The 20,481-nt window shown below is 35.2% G+C and overlaps 3 protein-coding genes across 8 annotated transcripts in view; 1 reads left to right on the forward strand and 2 right to left on the reverse strand.

Annotated features, from left to right (window-relative positions):
• Positions 1-3,931, reverse strand: part of LOC144844885 (uncharacterized) — a 38,622-nt gene extending 34,691 nt beyond the window's left edge. For 5 of the 6 annotated variants that reach the window (XM_078701992.1, XM_078701990.1, XM_078701991.1 and 2 more), the window contains exons 1-2: positions 3,790-3,931; positions 1,594-3,164 (exon numbers count right to left, since the gene is read on the reverse strand). In XM_078701992.1, the coding sequence (XP_078558118.1) occupies positions 1,594-3,119 (1,526 nt within the window). In that variant the 5' untranslated portion in view covers positions 3,120-3,164; positions 3,790-3,931. Of the gene's footprint in view, positions 1-1,593; positions 3,165-3,785 lie in introns of all 6 variants that reach the window. The other variant, XM_078701989.1, reaches the window with a different exon arrangement.
• A 775-nt stretch (positions 3,932-4,706) lies between these two features.
• LOC144845741 (cysteine-rich protein 2-like) lies at positions 4,707-14,282 on the forward strand. Its single transcript, XM_078703170.1, has 9 exons — positions 4,707-4,846; positions 5,440-5,534; positions 6,143-6,200; positions 7,184-7,224; positions 8,520-8,539; positions 10,614-10,663; positions 13,341-13,435; positions 13,579-13,636; positions 14,054-14,282. The coding sequence occupies exons 1-9, from the start codon at positions 4,807-4,809 to the stop codon at positions 14,089-14,091; spliced, it is 495 nt and encodes a 164-aa protein (XP_078559296.1). The 5' UTR covers positions 4,707-4,806; the 3' UTR covers positions 14,092-14,282.
• Positions 14,283-15,084: 802 nt separating this feature from the next.
• Positions 15,085-19,740, reverse strand: LOC144844333 (E3 ubiquitin-protein ligase TRIM45-like). Its single transcript, XM_078701191.1, has 3 exons — positions 19,689-19,740; positions 18,430-18,485; positions 15,085-18,311 (listed from the first exon to the last, which is right to left on the reverse strand). The coding sequence occupies exons 1-3, from the start codon at positions 19,717-19,719 to the stop codon at positions 16,086-16,088; spliced, it is 2,313 nt and encodes a 770-aa protein (XP_078557317.1). The 5' UTR covers positions 19,720-19,740; the 3' UTR covers positions 15,085-16,085.
• Positions 19,741-20,481: the final 741 nt, after the last annotated feature.

Here is a 20,481-nt window from a genome sequence, read left to right on the forward strand (position 1 = left end):
TTTATTTTTCAATGAATTAAATTGTGCAAGCGAGCTACAGTAAACTCAAATTTATTTTTCACCAAGGACTACAGTAATTTGAATAAAAAATTCCAATATTTATCTCCATTTCATTATTAATATCAATACCACCAGTTTAATATTTTGTTTGTCAATTCATTCATTACTTCTTTGAAAATCATTAAATATTGGTGATTTGACAGTTCATTCTCTATCATGGAAAAAAGAAGGGCACTGACATAGCTTCTACCGCCTTGATAAAAGTGTATTCTGTTACAAGTTAAGCAATGAAGGAGGACATTTGGACGACATACTGTATTGATAAAGTATTGATAATTATTATTAAAAAAACAATACTTTTGAACCTTGACATCCAAAATAGCTAGTTCAATTTTTCATTTCAAAGTGTATTCACACACAAAACAACGACTCACAGAAACTAAGTACTGTTGTTATCTTTCAGAGCGAGACAAAAATGAAAACATTGGCAACAAAAGAACCGGCCTCTGCAACCCCCTCATTATTTTCCACGCCCAAATTTAGAAAATAAACCTCTAAAAACTTGTATAACCAATCTGACAAAAAAAAATTTCACACTGGGGAATTTTTTCCACTACTGACACTGGTACAATTCATATGAAAACAAATAATTGGGAGGGAGCAGTTGCAGTTACTGTAAACACTAATTTCTGGATTAATTTGCATGACTGTTGTGTTCTAATCAAAAACAAAAAATCACATGGGTATTTTTTTTAATTCAACTTTCAACTCAAACAACAAGAATAATATTAAAGCGAAGGTACTGGTATTTAATGCAATGCAAATACTCTTGAATCATTACATTATGAATGATTCATTACTAATTGCAGTTCAAAACAACTTGTCAGTATCTATTTTTGTATCAGATTAGACCAGTGATGACATAAACACTGACATAGCAATTTTAATATGTATCCATTATGTATAAATACCACAAAAAAAGCAAAATGATTTATAAAAGGGATGCAACTCTTCTAAGAAGAGGGAGGGAAACCCACACTAACTTAACTTTATAGGCTTTTCATGCATCCTCATTTATTTATACATCACATCACCCATCCAAGAAAACCTTAGACCTAACTGTACTGTTTAAAGTTATGTATTTTACCCACCCTCCATAACTTTTTGACACCAACCAGCTCGAGTAGAAACCTTCCTTATACATAGGACACCGCTAGTAAAGGAAAACTTCTGGTTTTAACAGCACATACTGTATGTTTTTAATAAAGACTATCGCCTATCATTTCTCAGGGAACACTCCTGTTCTGGGGAGACGAGGGATACTTTACTGACTGAGGGGCAATATTTTGTAACAATATGGCAAAGGGGATTCTTTTTGTTCAAAGGAACATGGAAAATAATATGTTTTAACACTAAACAACAGCTATTGCCAACCCTTATTTACTGTAGGGATACCGCTATTAAGCAGAAACTTTGTTGGGTCCCCAAAAGGTGTCCTCTTTAATTTTTTGGTTTCTACTGTACTGGTGGTTAAAATGTTTTACCCAATATTGTATGTAGGCAAATATTTCAAGATTAAAAAAAAATACTCACTTTTCATCATGCTTTGAAGAAGCCTCAAGACTCTGTGATCGTATTCTACCGTTACGTGAAAGTCGTGTTTGTAAAATTGAGTTCTTCGGCCCATCTGCCAAATCACTAAGAAACGACTCCTCATCAAATCCCATTACTTCGTCATCTATAAATCGGGAATCACACATAAGGTCATCGGACGCTATTGAATCCAACTCTGCCGAGTCGACAGAATTTGAGTAAAACCGACCCTTAACAGCACTAAGCTGTGGATGTCGTACTGTAGACAGCGGCATTTGCTTAGTAGGGGTGGACTGTATTGGCTGAGAGGTTGTACCATTTAAACGTGACACGTTCCTGGGACTTGAATCAGACTGGCTTCGTGAATCATGCCTACCCTGGATGTTACTAACACGCGGAGAGTTCTCGACGAGTGCGTCCTGACTGCCTGTGGATATTGAACGATGTGAATCAGCTTTTGGTTTGTCATTCGCTTGTTGTTGAGCCGAATTTCCTGTAGAAGCTTTCTCTAATTCAATTTCCTCATCGTTCAAATCAGTGTTTTTCATAGCTTCGCAGGTTGTAGGCAAGCCAGCATCTGCGTTACCTGTAAACGTACTACTTGTTGTATTGCCCGTGTAAGTCAGTCTTATTCTATTAGTATTATCGTGTTTTTCTCTATCCAGTAGGTAAGTGTTGTTGGTGTTACATAAATCTTTTTTGAAAGCCGTGGCATTTTTATTTGATGTATCGAGTACTGGTTTATCAAGAACAAATGTATCGTTCTGTAATGGCGCTTCACTGGATCCTTTTTTCTCTGAATTTTGAGTACCTGTTGGGGAAGGCAATTTTGCCCACGGACTATTGCCCTTTGATAGCCATACATCATTTTTATTTTTACCAGCATTTACAGTATCACTTTTATGTTGCCATGGATTTTCATTGTCATCTGTTTTAGCAGAGAGCTCAACCTTTTTTACGGATGTAGTGGTTGGTTGCGTTTGAATGCTGATTGGTAAGTCCGCGCTTTTGTCAGTTGACTGACTACAAACGTCACCGTTCGGTTTTATTTCAACATTGGAAGGTGTAACACCGAAGAACGCTGATTTTAAGGCTTGATTTGTACTTGCTGGTTTTGAAGGGCTATGTACGGACGTATTCACAATAATGGTACAGTCCGCATCTTCACTCTTGCTATTCATCCTCTTAGCGCTTGACCCAATTTGATACTCATCCATAGTATTTGGACGTTTTGCCGATTGTGACGTTGTACTTGTGGTTAACGCAACTGGCGCAACCTTGAAATTAGGATTACCATCTACTCTTGTCTCATCAACGTTCAGGTTAAGAGATGGTTCAGTAAATGTATCGTTATTATCGGTTGCAAAGTCGGGAGGAGGAGGAAATGTCTGGGTTTGAATCGGTTGCGGATTAGCGTTGGCATCTTTATCTGGGGAAATGGAAGACGCAGACGAGGACTTTTTTTTACGAAAAGAAGGAAACTTTGAGAGGAATCCCTTCTTTTTTGGCTTTGTGCGACCAGACATCTTCTTGGCAAAATTCAACTGAGAATCCAGTTTCACTTGGATAACCTAGAAAAACAAAAGAATACTGTATTATTGCATTGAAACACATTTTGACTGCCAAGTCACGTCAGAGTATCTTGAGTCTTGTTGTTTCTATACAAGTCAATGAGTCAACAATCAATAATAAATAGGGCTTAGGCTAGGGCTAGGTCTGGCTAGTGGACTACATAACAACACGCAGATTTACATTAACCATACATTTAACTACAGTATAATAAATAGTGATGCGGACAGCCTATTCTTAATTTAGTAAGTAATGATTGCAACATTACTAGTAATATACTAAAATGAAAACAATATTACAAATAATAAATTAATTAATTAGGCTAGGTAAAAAGGCTAGGGACTACTACTACTACTAACTAGTTACTATCTATTCTTAGTTAGCCATGCCCAGTTTAAACCTAAGTTTTTATATATTAAGTTGTTATAGGGCTAGACCAGCAGATAGGTGGCCTTGGTTTGCTAGATAGTGTAGGCCTGGTCCTACCTACCTCTACTAACCTAGCTAGGCCTAACCTAGTCCTAGCTAGAGGCTTTCGAAACTAAAAACTCCAGAAGGCGGATGTCGGGAAGAAGTACAGTAAACAAGAAGGATGATTAATGAACTTCCGACGTCAACAATACGTACAATTAAATATTAAAGATGGTCGATCCGAAAAGACTCAGATTAAGTTTTTCACAACTGGATACTCTTTTTTTCTACGAAATAAACATTAAACACACTTCGTATCAGCAGCTCTTCTGGTGGTTTGACTGAAACATTTCTTTTGTCCCCCAACAAAAACCAATAAAATCGTACGTAGTGTGTGAAAATAAAAATATGATATAGCGCCCTCAATTTTGCGAAAAGTAGGTGTTGTTGGTACGTTTTTTGCAAGGATTGGTTTTAGCAAAGATAGTGTCTTTGGTTTTTTAGCAGCATGGTTTTTGTAGATCTCTTGCTAAGTCACCAAAAAAGAAATCTACTGGTATAATACATTTACAGGCCACGGCATAGCATATTAAATAAATATCAAAACCAGTCAACTGTTTCTTCAAAGCGTAACGAAAAAAAATCGTTCTTATATCATAAGAAAATATTTTCACTGTTTGAAAATGATGTTTATGTTCATTTATGATAAAATTACATTTACGCAATCTAAAATATTAAATGAAAATTAACAAACATTAAAAAATTAAAAACTTTCTACAAAATCGTTTAAAATGATATGAGTATGACACAACCATGCTTAGTTTTCTGCAAGTTGGATAAAATCTCTTTTTGTCCTTTTTGTTTCCCGTATTTGTACTTGTTTGAACATCAAACATTTATTTTTGTTTTTCTCCAAAATTGTTAATTTTTGCTTCCGATCCTATATAGTTATATATACTTCACGTCGTACCGGTCGGTCGTGCCTACCTGACGTGTGGACCATGAACCAACCAATGGTGCACGAAAAAAGTAAAGAAAATAAAATAATTATAGAGGGCGCTAGATAAAATATTGGCGCTCGATCATAAAAAAAAACACGCGTCTCTCGCGACCACCCTGGTTTGTTGTTGTTTTCTTTTGGACACTCTGTGGTACACATAGTCTAAGACGAGAGAAAAAACTGATTTAAGCTGTTTTTATTTTGTTATTACTGTGATTAAGGTCTTGTTTACAATGCCCAACTGCCCCATGTGTCAAAAGCCCGTTTATTTTGGTGAGTAAGTTGTTAAAGTTAGTTTAAATAGGCTTTTAAAAGTACAACACCACTGTTGGTTTGGTTGGGATTCTAATTCTATAAAATGTAGGGTTCATCTTTTGTGATTGTTACAGTTGATTAATTATAATGAATGGTTCCTCACTTCAAGGGTATTGGAATGCACCCATAAAATGGGTCAGTTTATACATATGTGTTGATTTGCAGTTTCAATGTAAAATTTGGTAGAAGCCTAAAATTGTGGGAAATGTACTAAATAATCAAAAACTGTTTGGCAACCCACAAATATTTCATCTGAAAACAAAACTGTGTTGTTCTACTGGACTTCTGTACCTTAAACCTTATTTATGCTTTGCCTTTTATAATCCTGATTATTTTACTACTTGTTTCTGCAGTAATTAATAACATTCTTATTTGCCCAGTTTATTTTATAAAAATGGTATATTAAACATTCTAAAATATTATATACAGATAAAGCACTACTTAATTAAAGCATGGAGTTTATTTTTTACCTCCATGGACCATGATTAAAGGACACATGTGTTTTAATTATTTATAAATGTACTTAATATTATTTAATTAAATTTTTTTAGCTGAGAAAAAAACATCTCTTGGAAAAGATTGGCACCGAGGTTGTTTACGTTGTGCCAGATGTAATAAAGTGCTCAACTCGGGTCAGCATGCAGAGGTGAGTATTCAACACAAGTCCATTATCATTTTTATACCTTTTTTTTTATTAAAGTCAATAAAATTCAAACCAGAGGGTGGAGTTTCCTGCAGTACCATTTTCAACCTAAAGCTCTGTCGCACCATGGAGGTATTTAATACCTCCATGGTCTCACTATCAAGCTTTATGTGACTAAAAAAATGTGATGTGCCCATGGACACGATATATATCATATCACTACCATATTTGGGCACATCACACATAGTTTTTATTTCATGAAAAGTACATGTATTTCGTTTTCTTTGTTGCAAACAATTTAACTTTCTACCAGGTGTGGAAACTGAGCCAATATATAAAGTTTTATTGTGGTAATAAACTTTAGTGGCCTTTATAAGCAATGTGAACAGAATTCAAGCAAGATTATTGAATTGAAGTATAGTTGTATTGTACAGAACAACATTTAATAGCTCATAAACAATCAAAAGATATATTATTATTCAGAAATATGTATTGAGAATATTGTCAGATTTGGTTATTAATTGTTATTTTTATTATGATCATTGATAACATCTAAATTATGTATTGTATTTTTAGTATTTATTTTTTATGTTTTTTTTAATTACCTTTAGCATGATGGGAAGCCATATTGCAACATGCCTTGTTACTCAGCTTTGTTTGGACCAAAAGGTATATTTTTTTAAGTTGATTCTCTTCTACATTAAGCTCTGTTTACACTATCAAACTAGTTTGACAAAAAAAAGTGTGATGTGCGATGTGATATACCCAATGGTAGTGGAATGGCATCATCATGTCCATATATGGGCACATCACATTTTTTTGTCACATAAAGCTACTCCACAGTCCAATTTCAACCCTGTTGATGCAGTACCCACTGCTTCCTTGACTCAATTCTAACCCCTAGCCATTAGCGCAAGCTCGGTGGTCTAGAGGTATGAACGCCAGTCTAGTGATCTGGAGGTCATGGGTTCGATACCCACCTGAGAATTACTAAGTATTCTGAATTTGTTCAGGGTAGGGCAAAACATCTGACAAATGATAATTTTAATAAAATAATTTGGTAATGCATCTATAAAAAAATTAGATGCTTTTATTATTGATTTTTTATTAAATATTACCAAACCCTACTGTACCACTAGGCTAGTTAAAATACAGACCTATTTTATTAATAGGACATTGTTTTTAAATTATATTGAATTTTTCTTTACCACACAATTTTGAGATTCTATTTTTTTGTTAGATATTAAATAATATATATAATACTGCCCTCTATGTTTGGGGTTCAATCAATATGCCTATATTGTGCAACTGTAAAGCTCTGTCTACACTATTAAACTAGTTTGACAAGTGTGATGTGCCCAAATATGGTAGGGATATGGCATCATGTCCATCACATTTTGTTGACACATAACGTTTGTAGACAGCTTAATGGACAACATTTTTAAATTTCAAACAATGGTATTTATAAATGGTGATCTTAATGTGAGTTTAATGGTAAAAATGAATGAAGAAAAGTCCCTGTTTTGGTAGAGTTTTTGGTTTTCAGAGAGTTCGGTATTAGAAGACTGTTGACTGTTGCATTTTGTTATATGACACATGACATGTATATTGATGTCAAACAATAATTTAATATTATTCTTAATTTTGTTAAGGTTTTGGTCATGGAGGAACAGAAAGTCATGGATATGAATTGGTCAAATAAACAAATGGCAGTTATCAGTTGAATTCCATCTCATTTTAATCTATCATAATCAGGATTTGATTTGACTTTTCCACTTCCAATGTGACAAGTGGTACAGTGGACTACTGGCTGTATATTGTATGCTCATTTGACCTTTTTGGAAGCCTGACCTACGACTAAAAAACGTTGCAAATTTTTTTGTGGTTATAGAAGCTTATTGTGCTAACAGAACGGAATATTTGTCGACTAACCAAATTTGTTATATTAGTAATCCCTGCTGTATAGAAAATAATTAGAATCATTCCAATTTGCTTTCAACTACCTTTGATGTACTACTAATAATTGTGTTAAGCTCTGTCTACACTATCAAACTTTATGTGACAAAAAATGTGATGTCATATCACTACCATATCTGAGCACATCACACCTTTTTTTGTCAAACTAGTTTGATAGTGTGTTGACAGAGCTTTAGCTTGATGAATGCTGTTATTTTACCTTGGCAGATACAGCATATAATTGTAATAGTTGGTGGCGCCAGGGCCTAACATTTGTCAAATGAAGAGCTGACCAGGTGCATCCCCAGCCTATACCCTCTGTTTTTTATAGAGGGGATATCAACATATGAATAAACTAACCTGTGTTGTATGCTTAGGTTTTATCAGAATTATTAGAAATTGAATGTTAAAGCTGTTTTAGTTGGTTCAGAAATGTCGTTCTCAGTAAAGTATGCCTTGGCTTGAACGTAACAGGGTGATCGTTTTTGATGATAGTTTTTAAACACTGCATGCATTGGCCATGTTGGCCTAGCCTGATATTGTAGCTGTTTAATTTCACTATCTTTAATTAACCTTGATTTTTAAAGTGCCTTGACTTTAATGAAAAACCACATTTTTGACATGAAATAATTGTATGTATTTTTTTATGACTTTAAAAATTGTTAAATACTTTAATTGTATTCTTTCTCTATGGTGCTATATTTTTAAACAAGCCAAACATGTTGCCATTGAAGTATTTTGAACAATCAGACAACTTTAGCACAATTAGTAGTACCGTTAAGCTTGGTTCCCACTAGAACGCATTGCAATGTAACGCAGCGACGTATCAACGCAAAGTGCTGTATTGCGTAATCACAAGTAAGAACCAACGACGCAACAGTGCTGCAAACATAGCAGGTTTGATTTCACACAGGCGGGGGCAAACACAATGATTGGAAGGGAATTTTATTAGGTTACGTTGCGTCGCTAGTGGGAACCAAGCTTTAGTACTGTCGATATTTGTCCTAGAACTGAATTATAATGTTATCACAGGTTTTAGTGGAAACAGACAGGTAAAACGAAATAAGCATAGTAAGTGTACTGTTAGTGTTACAATAATTTTATTCCAAAAAATATATTAATTTTTAATCATATATGCACTGGAATACATGTTATATTATTGTATCTATGTGACGAGTGACTTTATAACAATATATTGTTTAAACTATTACATTATTGAATGTATTTTAAGTATTGTGTACACTAATATTACACTCTTTAATGTATTTTATAAATCCTAGGGTAAGGCCTAGTTTATATTGTGTCAATACAGTATTATTAGGGTAACAAGATGTTTTGATAATAATTTCAATGCATTTCTACTAATTGTACGATGTTACTATACCGCTTAAGATTTTCATAATTATATTTTGTATTGTGTGTGATATAATAATTCCACGTTTTATAACTTTTATACTAATTGTTGAAGTTTATTGTTTTTTAGCTTTTTTTAGTTGTGTTTTTCTCCATGGTTTATTAAATATGAATTCACGACACGTTCTCATGTCTCTTACATAACATAAGTTTCTTAAAACCCGCAATTCCTGGCCAAATAGAACACAGCTTAAAAAGTTCATTATAAGCTAAGCTTGATTTGTTTCCAAGTGGAAATATGAATTCACGACACGTTCTCATGTCTCTTACATAACATAAGTTTCTTTCTTAAAACCCACAATTCCTGGCCATATAGAACACAGCTTAAGAAGCTTCATTATAAGCTAAGCTTGATATGTCTCCAATTGGACGCAAAGACGTAAGCGCGCCGCAGGTAATTCGACCAATCACGACGCGATGGATCATCCGAACGTCGTTTAAATGGTCAACTCGCCGTCTGCGTTGTGTTGTTTTAAATGTAACTAATTTAACCAATCACAATCAACAGTTCTGATGAGCCGATTATTTGCGTTTGTGTAGCTACTATACGTCGTTGGGTCCTAACAAGGTCTTTAAAACTTCACAAGATATTATGAAAGGCCATCAGTTGACACGATTCCTTACCTACAATATTTTAATAAATCTGGAATGCGCCTTTTTCACCAAGAACATCGTCACTTTGAATATTCTTGAAAACTGCATTGATACTCAGGCGAAGTGGGAATACTTGATGTTAAAAAGATCTCTCTGGTGGTCGTTGTTAAATTTATTACACAATCATTCAATCAAGCACTTGGCGTGTGATTAGTCCATTGGTTTTAGCTTTTTATAAAAAAAAACAAATATGATGTTTTATAGCTTTTTCCAGGGTCTGTTTTTTAGTTTTGAAAATAATTGTGTTTATTTTATCTATAAGTGTATTGTGTGTTTTTTTTTATTTAATTTGTTTTCGTTTGGTTTTATTTTTTAACTTTATAATACAGTTTCAAAAACATTCATCTTTTGAAATAAGATATTTCTTTTCAACATAGAACAAGCAAGTCCAAAACAGCCTTTACGATAGTTAACTGTAGTTGTGATTTAGCCAATGACAATTAATATTATAGCCGGCTTATTACAAGTCTCTGGATTTTAGCCTTCTTCCTGTCGTCTTTTGTAGAGCACAGTGCGATTCGGTACAAATCACGCATTAGAACTGCGACAGGATTAGCGACTGTGTAACTTTATTTCTCTGCATGCTACGCGGGGATAGTATTTATCAATAAAATTCATCTTCAGCGGCATTATGTAATTTGTAAATCATGAAGTTCATTTTTGTTTGTGACTTTTGTCTGTTTACGATACTGTAATAATAACAATACATTAGTACTATATAATTATGTTCCAAACCGTCAACATTTATTTGTTGATTGTACTGGATTATCAATTCCCACCAATCATCTATAGCTACACACTGTTACGTTGGATATTGGTTGAAATGCATTCAGTTATACGGTAATCGAGTGGCTGCTGTACCCCCGTTTGGTTTATATGCAAGTAGTGGTACCCCCGGGTGGTGGCGCTACTACAACAAATAAAGGAAATGGGCGTGTTATGTGTCGTTATTTGACGCTCCGGCTAACTCATTATTTAAAACCTCATGAGATAGTTGATTTGTTACATTTGGGTGTCTATACCAGTACCGAACACTATCAGCTTACACTAAATTCAAAGAGAACTCAACATGCCTAAGTGTCCATCGTGCAACAAAGAGGTATACTTCGGTAAGTTCTTACTTAACGTATGCTACAATTGTACGTAGATAAACAGGTAGCAATGCTGCTTACACTGTAGGTGGTATGGCAGTGAGTAGGCATCACCAGCAGATGCATAAACTTTACTCAAGTTGCTGGTCCTCTGAACTGAATGTCTGTATAATTTAAATGATTGTCTTGGATGTGTGCCATGCGCTGCGGCAGGCCGCTTTGCTTCGTCGGTTATTTCCCCGTATAATTAGTAACCTGGTTTATACACATAGATTTGTCAGATTACAATATAGATGTTGTAGGCTAATAATATTAAATGTTAAAGTTAAGTACCTGTGTTTTTTAGGGCGTGGACTCGGTTTGAAGTCGCGGTTTTTGTTTTGTTTTACGAGTGACGCAGTCGTACGTCACTGAAACTAAGCAACGATATACATTATTATCGCTTCTGCATTTTTGCCTACGATGCAATGCTTTTGACAGTTAAAAAATTAATTGTTTTCCATTCATCTACGTAGAAAGCACGCTATAGCAGCTGAACCATGTCGTAACATATTATTCTTTTAGTTTCCCAGATATCGAGAATCTTGGTAAACAATTATAACAACCGTTCAAGGCTATTTACAGAATTACGCCTATTGAAATTAGCTACTGTAACTTGAATTTATCAATATTTGTATTTCATCAATAAATTCATTTCACTTGAGTCAGTTGCTGTACTTGATTTGTTTTTAATAATCACTTTTATTTTCAGTTGCATTTATTTATTACCTCCTTTCGAAACCATCATAACGTAAACATATGTTAATTTAATCCACAGAATAAGTCTAATGTATAATGACAATGTAATGTAACAGTTACATAATATTGTGATAATATAAAATAAAACTTAACGCATCATCGCCATTAATGCACATTATAAAAGAAATATATTAAAAGATACAATGGAGAGCAAAACAAAGCCGTTAAACAAATAGGGATAGATATAATATGATTTTAGAACTTTTCCAAATTGCTGAGCAAAAATTTTTACACTGAGACATATCCATTAATAGGTTTTCTCTCGATATAGGCCTACGTTGTTTAGCTGTATAACCGTAAATTTACCAGGTGCATACATATATAGGCCCCTAATAATACATAATATTTATAATCTCTAACGAAGACCTGGTATTCATAATGCGTCACCTTTTATGAATTATAATTGTTCAATTATTTGTCAATAAAATACCACGCGGAACATAATATGTTGCAGCGGATCGTACTATTAGTATTTTATTCTTCCATTCTATCATTAACCGACATATTCAACGTGGTTTTTTTTTAATAACAGGAAAAAACCCCATTTAAATAGTATGCCTGGTTGCAGACGGTTTAATCACAAGAGCCGGAATATACCATACGAAATAATAATAATATTTACGCGCGATTTAACAAGAATTATTACACTATAAATTATTGATAATGTGATAATATGTCTATTATTCGGTGTATTGTAATACTTTGATGTATGCATATTTATATCTTATCAACTGACGTGTTGTTAAATTATTTTGATTGCGAGTATTGTACTATATTAAATAATTAGATCGGTTATAATACATTTCGTTTCAATGAAGAATGAATACCAACACCATCGTACAGGTATGCTTAGTGTCACCCAGATAAACAAAATAAATAATGTAATTTTCTTTATGCATTTTATCCTAAAAATCAATCTACAATTTGGCATCTTTAGCGGTGTAGGTCTACAATTGTATATATAAGCTTAAATAGATTATAATGTTTAATTTGATCATCGTGCAGAATAGGGCCTATAAATCGATTTTTTAATCTATGTTTGAAAAATGTTTGAAACAATCACGCAGAGATCTTTATAATTCACTCACACAGCTTAAACATTACGTAATACGAGGGGTAAAGGATAACAATCTGTGGATTCCTCCTTTCTTATTTAGGCCTACCATTGTGTGATCATGTGGAATTATCATTATCTAATTCCTCCAAGCTGATGAAGACTTATGTGTCTTAATCCTGATTTGAATTGCTATTAACGAACACTGTTGTCGAATTTCTATCGAGTGAAAGAATCCCATACAATTAAGCCTACTGTTTACAATGTGAGGGTTCCTAACACATTGTTGGGGCATACCTAACTAACTGACAGAGGTAAAACAAACAATACATTCGATTCAAAGATGTAAAATGTACAGTTAACAATCGGGAGAGATCAACTTATCTTCTTATCTTAACGACCTTATTAATACCTACTTATAAATTAAAGTCTATTTACCTATACTATTTTATCATAAAGATTATGTACATTGTATTTAGTCGAGACTGTAATGTTTGCTCGTAGTTTCAGGGTGTGCGACGTTTATATCCCTTTTCACATTGCCTAGTGAACCTCCGAAGTTTACACACCGGCGTTTTGTTATGGTGTGCGCCCCCCGGTGTTTGTAAATTCTGTAATCTTGCTACGCCATGTGAAGAAAGAAACACCAACTCATTGTACATTTCGTGGGCGATGTTTCCTGTATTACAGTAGTACATTTTGTTGAATAAATATAAATCCAATAGCTTACACGTTTCTAAAATGAGCCATAGACTTGTACCGAATGTCATTTTGTCACTTCCCCAAACAATGTTTTGTATTTTTTAAAGATGTATTCAAGTTTGTACTTGTTTTAACTTTCAGCTGAGAAAGTAACCTCGCTTGGTAAAGACTGGCACAGACCTTGTTTGAAATGCCAAAAATGTGGGAAAACAGTTTCATCTGGCGGACATGCTGAGGTAATACTACAGTATATTATGATTATGTATTTAATAATATCATTGTTACGTACGTCTTGTTGAAAACGTTGTTCCCTTCTTATAATAGTCTTCGCATAATAGTGTTTTTCGCATCTCTTAAATAATATGTCTCTCTTTTATAGCACGACGGGAAGCCGTACTGTAATAAGCCATGTTATGCGGCACTGTTTGGGCCAGGAGGTTAGTATACTGTGTGGCATAATGCTAATAATTGTCATTACTATCATCATTGTCAAAAAATATCGTTTCTTTGTCATGATATTATGCTGTAGCTGTTTAAAAAAAAATAAAACCACTCCGAAAATAAGGAAATCTAATTCAGAGAGCAACAGAGGTCGTGCTATTAAAATATGTTTGCACATCATATTGAAGAATATTATACAGATAACTCGAGATTTTAATAAGCGTTTTTGCCGTAACAAATTGATCGATTTTCCATCAATAGGCAATGATCTATTAATGATATAAACAAATTCAGGACGATAACGTTAAAATTGTGGACATTATTGTACAAGCATACATACATCCATGTATTTGGCAAATGCTTTGCGAACTTTTTATAACCTCCTATCATTTATTTATGATTATATCTTTTAGGTTTTGGTCATGGTGGAACTGAAAGCCACAAATATTAGAATGATCTAATATATTTGTAGAGAAATTGATAGCGTTTTAAAAACCTAGTGCGTAAGGGACGTGGAACCGATTCTTACCGCCAAGAGGAGTACGCTTATATTAATGAATGTGCCTTACATTGTAATTTTGGTTATGTAGTAGATATTTAGAATAGTAGTGATATTTTTCAAGATTAAAAAAGAAAAGAAAATCATTGATTGCATTGTACTAATGTAAAGTTGTGCTTATACTGATATAAAAGTTTAATACAAGTATATTTATTTTCATCATAAATTAACCTGTATCGCGCACCCCTTCCCGGCCTCTTGCGTTATCCATGCGTTATCATAATATTTCGAGGACCAGAAATTACAGGAAGCACCGCGTTTACAGCATGCACTATCGTACCTGTGGCTAGATCAAATTATTGTTTCTGTGTGTTATGTATATTTTTCGGAAGCTAAAATGTGTGACGATAGAGAGGGCGCACTCCACACCTAGCTAAAAGAGCGTCACACATGCAGCAGCAGGAGAAGATGCAACAAGACTGTTTTATGTCGCTTGGTAAATTTATCTTGTCATAGTTTATCGATCTTTGACCATAAGATCGTCGATAGCATTTTAACAGTTACGTTCACCCTGAGCTCAGTTTCGGAGAAAACTCCGAACTGTGTTAAGGTTGTCGGGCACTGTTGTTCACACACGTACAAATCAAACCTGCTATGTTTGCAGCATTGTTGCGTCAACGGTTCCCACTTGTGATTATGCAATTGCGTCCGATACGTCGTTGCGTTGCGTCCTAATGGGAACCAAGCTTAAGAAGACGTAAGTGCAACGCAAGAAGGGAGTTGACCAATGACAAGCGACAGTTCGCTTAATCCATTGCTTGTGATTGGTCAAATTACACCTTTGCGTTGCGTCCTAGTGGGAACCAAGCTTAAGCATCAATATCTAAACATCTTTAGTGACAACAACATGACGCATACACATAACATCCCGAATAAATATGAATTTTATACCATTTTATTAACTATAATTCTAAAAGTATTAAGTAAATTACCCTGATGAAGTATGCCTCCTTATTTATAGATTTTACCAGTGTCTTTTTTAACATAAGGTAATCTTCGTTTTACTATCGTGCAATATGTAATTAAATTAACAGACATACTGCTTACCATTATATATAATTAATGTACATTTTACTAAATAGTTGGAAATGGCCGTGATTTTAACGTATTAATAAATCGTTATTGATATTAATAGTTATGAAATAATTATTATTTTCTGCAACTAAATAGATACTAAAACTAAATATTATTAATATATAATAATTGAATGCGATATATTACAAAAAAAACACGATAATAATCAGATACTTAATGTGTGGTCCACCATTGAAAGGATTAATATCTGTTTTTGTTTTTGATCAGCTCAATCTTAAGCTACACTATCAAACTAGTTGACAAAAAGTGTGATGTGCCCAAATATTTTAGTGGTATACCTAAATATGGTAGTGATATATGACATCATCATGTCTTTATATGGGCACATCACATGTTTTTGTCATAAAGTTTGATAGTATAGACAAGGCTTTATACATTCAATCAAAATGCTTCACAATTTGAATGACAATATAAAAAAATGATACTGTAGACTGATATAACGTCAACGGAACCAATCCGTAGATTGTATTACGTAGGCTTTCTATTTGAAAACTAGCATACTAGTGTTTACTATTAACACACGTGACTTGAAATCGCGCTAACATTGCATCATAACAAACCGTTTCTGTCTGTATAGGAACCTAAAATGTGTGACGATAGAGAGGGCGCACTCCAAACTTCGGAGAACTCTCCAAACTGCCATAAGTTTTTCGGGCGGTGTGGTTCACATACACGTACATTCTGTAAAGAGTCGGTCTAGTAGGCCTAGTTGTTTATTTCTATTTCAAACTAGCATACTAGTGTTTACTATTAACAAACTTGTAAGCTTGTTATTGCATCGAATAAAAATGTTAATAGTTAAACGATTTATAGGTATTGTTTCCGGAATTCGCAACAGTAACCTGTCGAATACGATTCGGAATGAGTGACAAGCCCATGGGATAGTTCAAACCATCCTCACGCTTATCAATTCTCTTCACAAATTTGCCATGGCTATCAAACAACTGCAGTTTATGTGTACTTGCCACGATTACGTTTCCATCACGATCAACAACGACACCTTCTGGACCCCATACACGGCCATCTCCCTGACCGCCTTCCACGAGGACTTTTAGAACGTTGCCTTCACTATCAAACAACTGTACTCTGTGGTTACCCCAGTCAGTGATGACTATATGACTCTCTCTTGTCAAGGCACAGTATCTCGGGTACTTGAGATGACCAACGGCACTGCCTTCAGATCCAAAACGTCCAAGAAGTCTTCCATCAAGACTGAACTTTACGAAGCAATGGGCATCTCTGTCAACAACGTACGCACATCCACTAGCTTCATCAACAACCGTCCCAAGAGGCCACACAAGATCGTCTTTTCCAAACCATCTTTTCGGTGTTCCATCTGGACTACAAATTATAATCTCCTTGTTACTCAAGTCAGCTACTGCGAGTAGACCATGGCTTCTAAGTGGGCTTATATTCGAAACACGTATGCCTTGCGTGAGGTCGATCTTGTTGCGGAAACCACCAGCTTTGTCGTATTCCAATATCTGATTGGTGTCGTTGCACGCCAAGACATCACCAAATTTGTTAACCATAATGCTTCTGACTTTGTACGTGGCATTGATCCAATGTGTCGACAGGTTAACTGTACCAACGATACCTTCTTGTTCTGCTGTTATAAGAACTGGTGACCCTTTGATGGGACGTCCGTAAATGTTAACTTCCAACATCCAGTTTCCTTCGTCAGCACATTCACCACGGATATCATATTCTCCATCTCTTCTGTCTGTGATTGTTACCGTAGCGGTCTTTCCAGATTTATTCCTAAGAACTGCTTGCACCCTTGCTCCGCCTTCTGTTACCTTTTTAGCTCCCGCCAAATCGGTCGTTGTGACGGTGACAGTGAAGGCCTGCCTTCGGGTAACATAGATCCGATCATTAGCTCCTTTGATTTGCAGTTGCATAGACTCCTCTCTGAAAGCAGCAATTACACCAAGACTCTTTTTATTTAGTGTGGTCAACGGTTCTTCGTCTGGTACAAAATCTAAAAACCCATTTTCGTATGGTTCGAGAGGAGGAAGGTTCTTGGTCTTGTGTTCGAGTCGTTTTGATGCTTCTTCACTGGATACCAATGCCGCTGCCTTGTCTGGACACGTTGCCAATGTGTCTGTAAACTCCATGATGTTTGTAAGCCTAACTAAAGCTAATTCTAATTCTTCCACCTGTGCGTCTATTGCACGATCTTTCGTAGTGTAGGTAGATTCCAAATTTTGTTTCAGAATTTGACCACATTGTTTCGCCAAGTGATGCATGTGGTCTTCGTGTCCTTGAATCTTCTTTAAGCAGAGACCACGGTCGTTCTTCAGTTTTAACTTCATTGATGCAAGTCGATCAATGGCATCTTCAAGATTAACTCTGGAATCTTTCGATCTTGACCTCAACCCAACTACTTTTGAACTGAACTCACCGAAGGCGTCATCAATATTTCTCAGCCTATGAGTTTCCCCCTTGTGTGTGACAACTGTACATTCGGTGCAGACAGGAACACGACAGTAGTCGCAGAAGAACTTTAGTGGAAGCGTTTTATGTGTTGGGCACGGTGAAGGCTTAACGAGGAGACGTTCCCTTGACGGCTGCTGTTTGTACTCCTCCAGTGGCAGTAAAAAATGGTCACTTGTTACAGGCAATCGGCGATGCATTTGCATGCACCCAGAACACAGAAACTCCTTGCAATCTTTACAATTGTAATCTGCATCTCGTTCGCAGACGACACACTTTGCTTCTTCTTCTTTCTCGAGACCAGCTACCATACTTAAAAGACTGACAATGCAGCTGTTTTCTTCTATTTCTTCAAGACCACCGTCTGGGATTGGATAGTGTTCCCTACAAACTGGACACGATGAGTTACCCGTCTTACCAACCCACTGTTCTAGACATTCGAGGCAGTACGAATGGAAGCATGGCAGACTCTTCGGTTGTCTGAAGCGGTCTTGGCATAAGACGCACTGGATTGCCCTTTCTTCTATTCCAGCTATGGTTTGAAGTTTAGCTGGAATAGATTGTATTCCTGCCATGGTCATCTGCAAAATAACAAACTAATGTGTAAGTATAACACTTGGACTCTTTATACATTTTCATATTTTGACGAATACCGTCAACAATAGCCGAAGAAATTTGTATAAACTAATTTTTACTGACCTTTGACATTGGTACGCCTGGTTCATATATCTTTTCCCCTCCTTCAGAAACAACTCCTAAAACGAACAAAACAATACATTCATTTGTATAATACTGTAGAATCGTTAACAAATAGTCGAATAGGTATGCTAGGTCTGACTTTTATTGAACTTCCGTTAACAATTAAATAGAAAAGGCGGATAAACCATTTATTGTGAAGAGGTACTTGGATAACAAAATACAAAGACATTGAACGATACGGAATGCGCACACAAACTTAAATGGAATAAAACTCTTTAAACGATTTGATGCGTTGCAATTTAAATAAGTACTGTTTTGTACAATTACTACACAGAAAATGTTCAATTGAAATCGTAACCTTTCAAAGTATAAATAGAGCATGGGTCACAAGAGTGGAATCTCATTCATTGGATCCGATACGCTCGAGGGCCGGGTAGGCCCTACTAGGCCTACACAATAGGAACGATTGTCTGAATATGACAAGAAAATATGTTTGACTCAATAATGAAAGAGTACATATTTTGTTTTGTGCAGAACTTCCGATAACAAACAGAATGTGTAGATACCGCGTAAATCTCTTCTCTACAAATAATTGAGTTAAGGTGTGTTGGGGTGGGTGGGGGGTTTGGTAGGGTGGGGATGACGCTGGGATGCAAATCAGTGTTTCCAGTGGCGGATCCACAATTTAGAAAATAGAAGAGGGGTGGAGAGGGGATCGGACGACAGGATACAAATATATTGTAAAATGAAGTGCTGACCTTTACCTTGTGTACTATCTTTTTCTTTCAATTTTCACAATTCTGCCGGGGCGTTTGATAATGGATAAAGGACAATAGTAAATACTATAATTGTTATAGTTATATTTAAATCGAGTTATAGTTCAATTAAATCGAGAACCAACAAAGGGGCGTAACGAATAATTCCCGATGCCCATGTCATCGTCGGGACGGACGCGTCACACTAAAGCTTGGTTCCCACTAGCGACGCAACGTAACGTAACCTACGCAACGTAAGCAATTGCCCTTCCAATAATTGTGTTTTTCCCCGCCTGCGTGAAATCAAACCTGCGATTTTTGCAGCACTGTTGCGTCGTCGGTTCCCACTTGTGATTACGCAATACATCACTTTGCGTCGATACGTCGTTGCGTTGCGTTCCAGTGGGAACAACGTTTAATGGTAAAAACACATACAAAATGCAGTTTAAGCTTCGGCAAAAAAAATAAGGATGGTGCATAGTCATTATCATTTGATGCACTTACCTTTATGTAGATTCCGATGTAAATTTAGCATTTATGGGTCTATTGGTACTATTTATGTTCGCCTGTTAAAAAACACACCTTGGTTCAAGAACAGCTACTCCTGAACTAACACTCGATGCGGTCGAGGACGCGATTCGTTTTTTTTCACAAAAAGAAAATAATCCGAAAAACTTAGTTCCGCCAAGTTTAGAATCAACATATGAAAGGATTCCTGAGTCTATTGAAACTTATAGTATTATAACAAAATCAATATGAAGCACTTCATTTTTTAGCTGTCTGGTTTTACAGAATACAATAATGAAACGAATTCTGAACTTTATGACCGACCATCGATAGACCTAATTTGTTTAAATGTTGCTGTTGAATATGCCATTTTAATGTCACATAATGGCTATTCACAGCTTTTACCAAAAATTGGATCTAAAAAAAATATTTAAATGACAAATTTATTTAAAGCAAAGTATAGTCAAATTGTCAGATAATGATTTTTGGTTAATAAATCATCATTTTTTGTTGTTTTTTATTCTACGGAAGTAAATAGCTTTAGCATTTCTAAATAGCCTATTCAACGTCTGATTTCATTTATCTTCATTTGGACAATACATCTTTAAATTAATTTTTTTCATCTAAAAATGTTTATGAGACATTAAAATATTCAACAACAAATAATTAGTGACAATTATTTTTCAGGGGGACAATACATCTCGAGGGTTCTTATAATATGTATCACAACATTTTGTTGAGACATGCATTTTAAATGTGTTTACCGTACTATTGTTCAAACTACAATACG

Source organism: Antedon bifida, chromosome 6, assembly GCF_963402885.1.
Source record: "Antedon bifida chromosome 6, ecAntBifi1.1, whole genome shotgun sequence".
Taxonomy (NCBI): Eukaryota; Metazoa; Echinodermata; class Crinoidea; order Comatulida; family Antedonidae; genus Antedon; species Antedon bifida.

Bases quoted from the DNA above. Each gene is read 5' to 3' on its own strand.
- LOC144845741 (XM_078703170.1), top strand. From the start codon at position 4,807: ATGCCCAACTGCCCCATGTGTCAAAAGCCCGTTTATTTTG. The intron at 4,847-5,439 runs GTGAGTAAGTTG...AAATTTTTTTAG, and splicing joins TCAAAAGCCCGTTTATTTTG to CTGAGAAAAAAACATCTCTT. The intron at 10,664-13,340 runs GTAAGTTCTTAC...TTTAACTTTCAG, and splicing joins CAACAAAGAGGTATACTTCG to CTGAGAAAGTAACCTCGCTT.
- LOC144844333 (XM_078701191.1), bottom strand. From the start codon at position 19,719: ATGCTAAATTTACATCGGAATCTACATAAAG. The intron at 18,486-19,688 runs GTAAGTGCATCA...TGTTCGTTTTAG, and splicing joins ACATCGGAATCTACATAAAG to GAGTTGTTTCTGAAGGAGGG. The intron at 18,312-18,429 runs GTCAGTAAAAAT...GTTATTTTGCAG, and splicing joins CAGGCGTACCAATGTCAAAG to ATGACCATGGCAGGAATACA.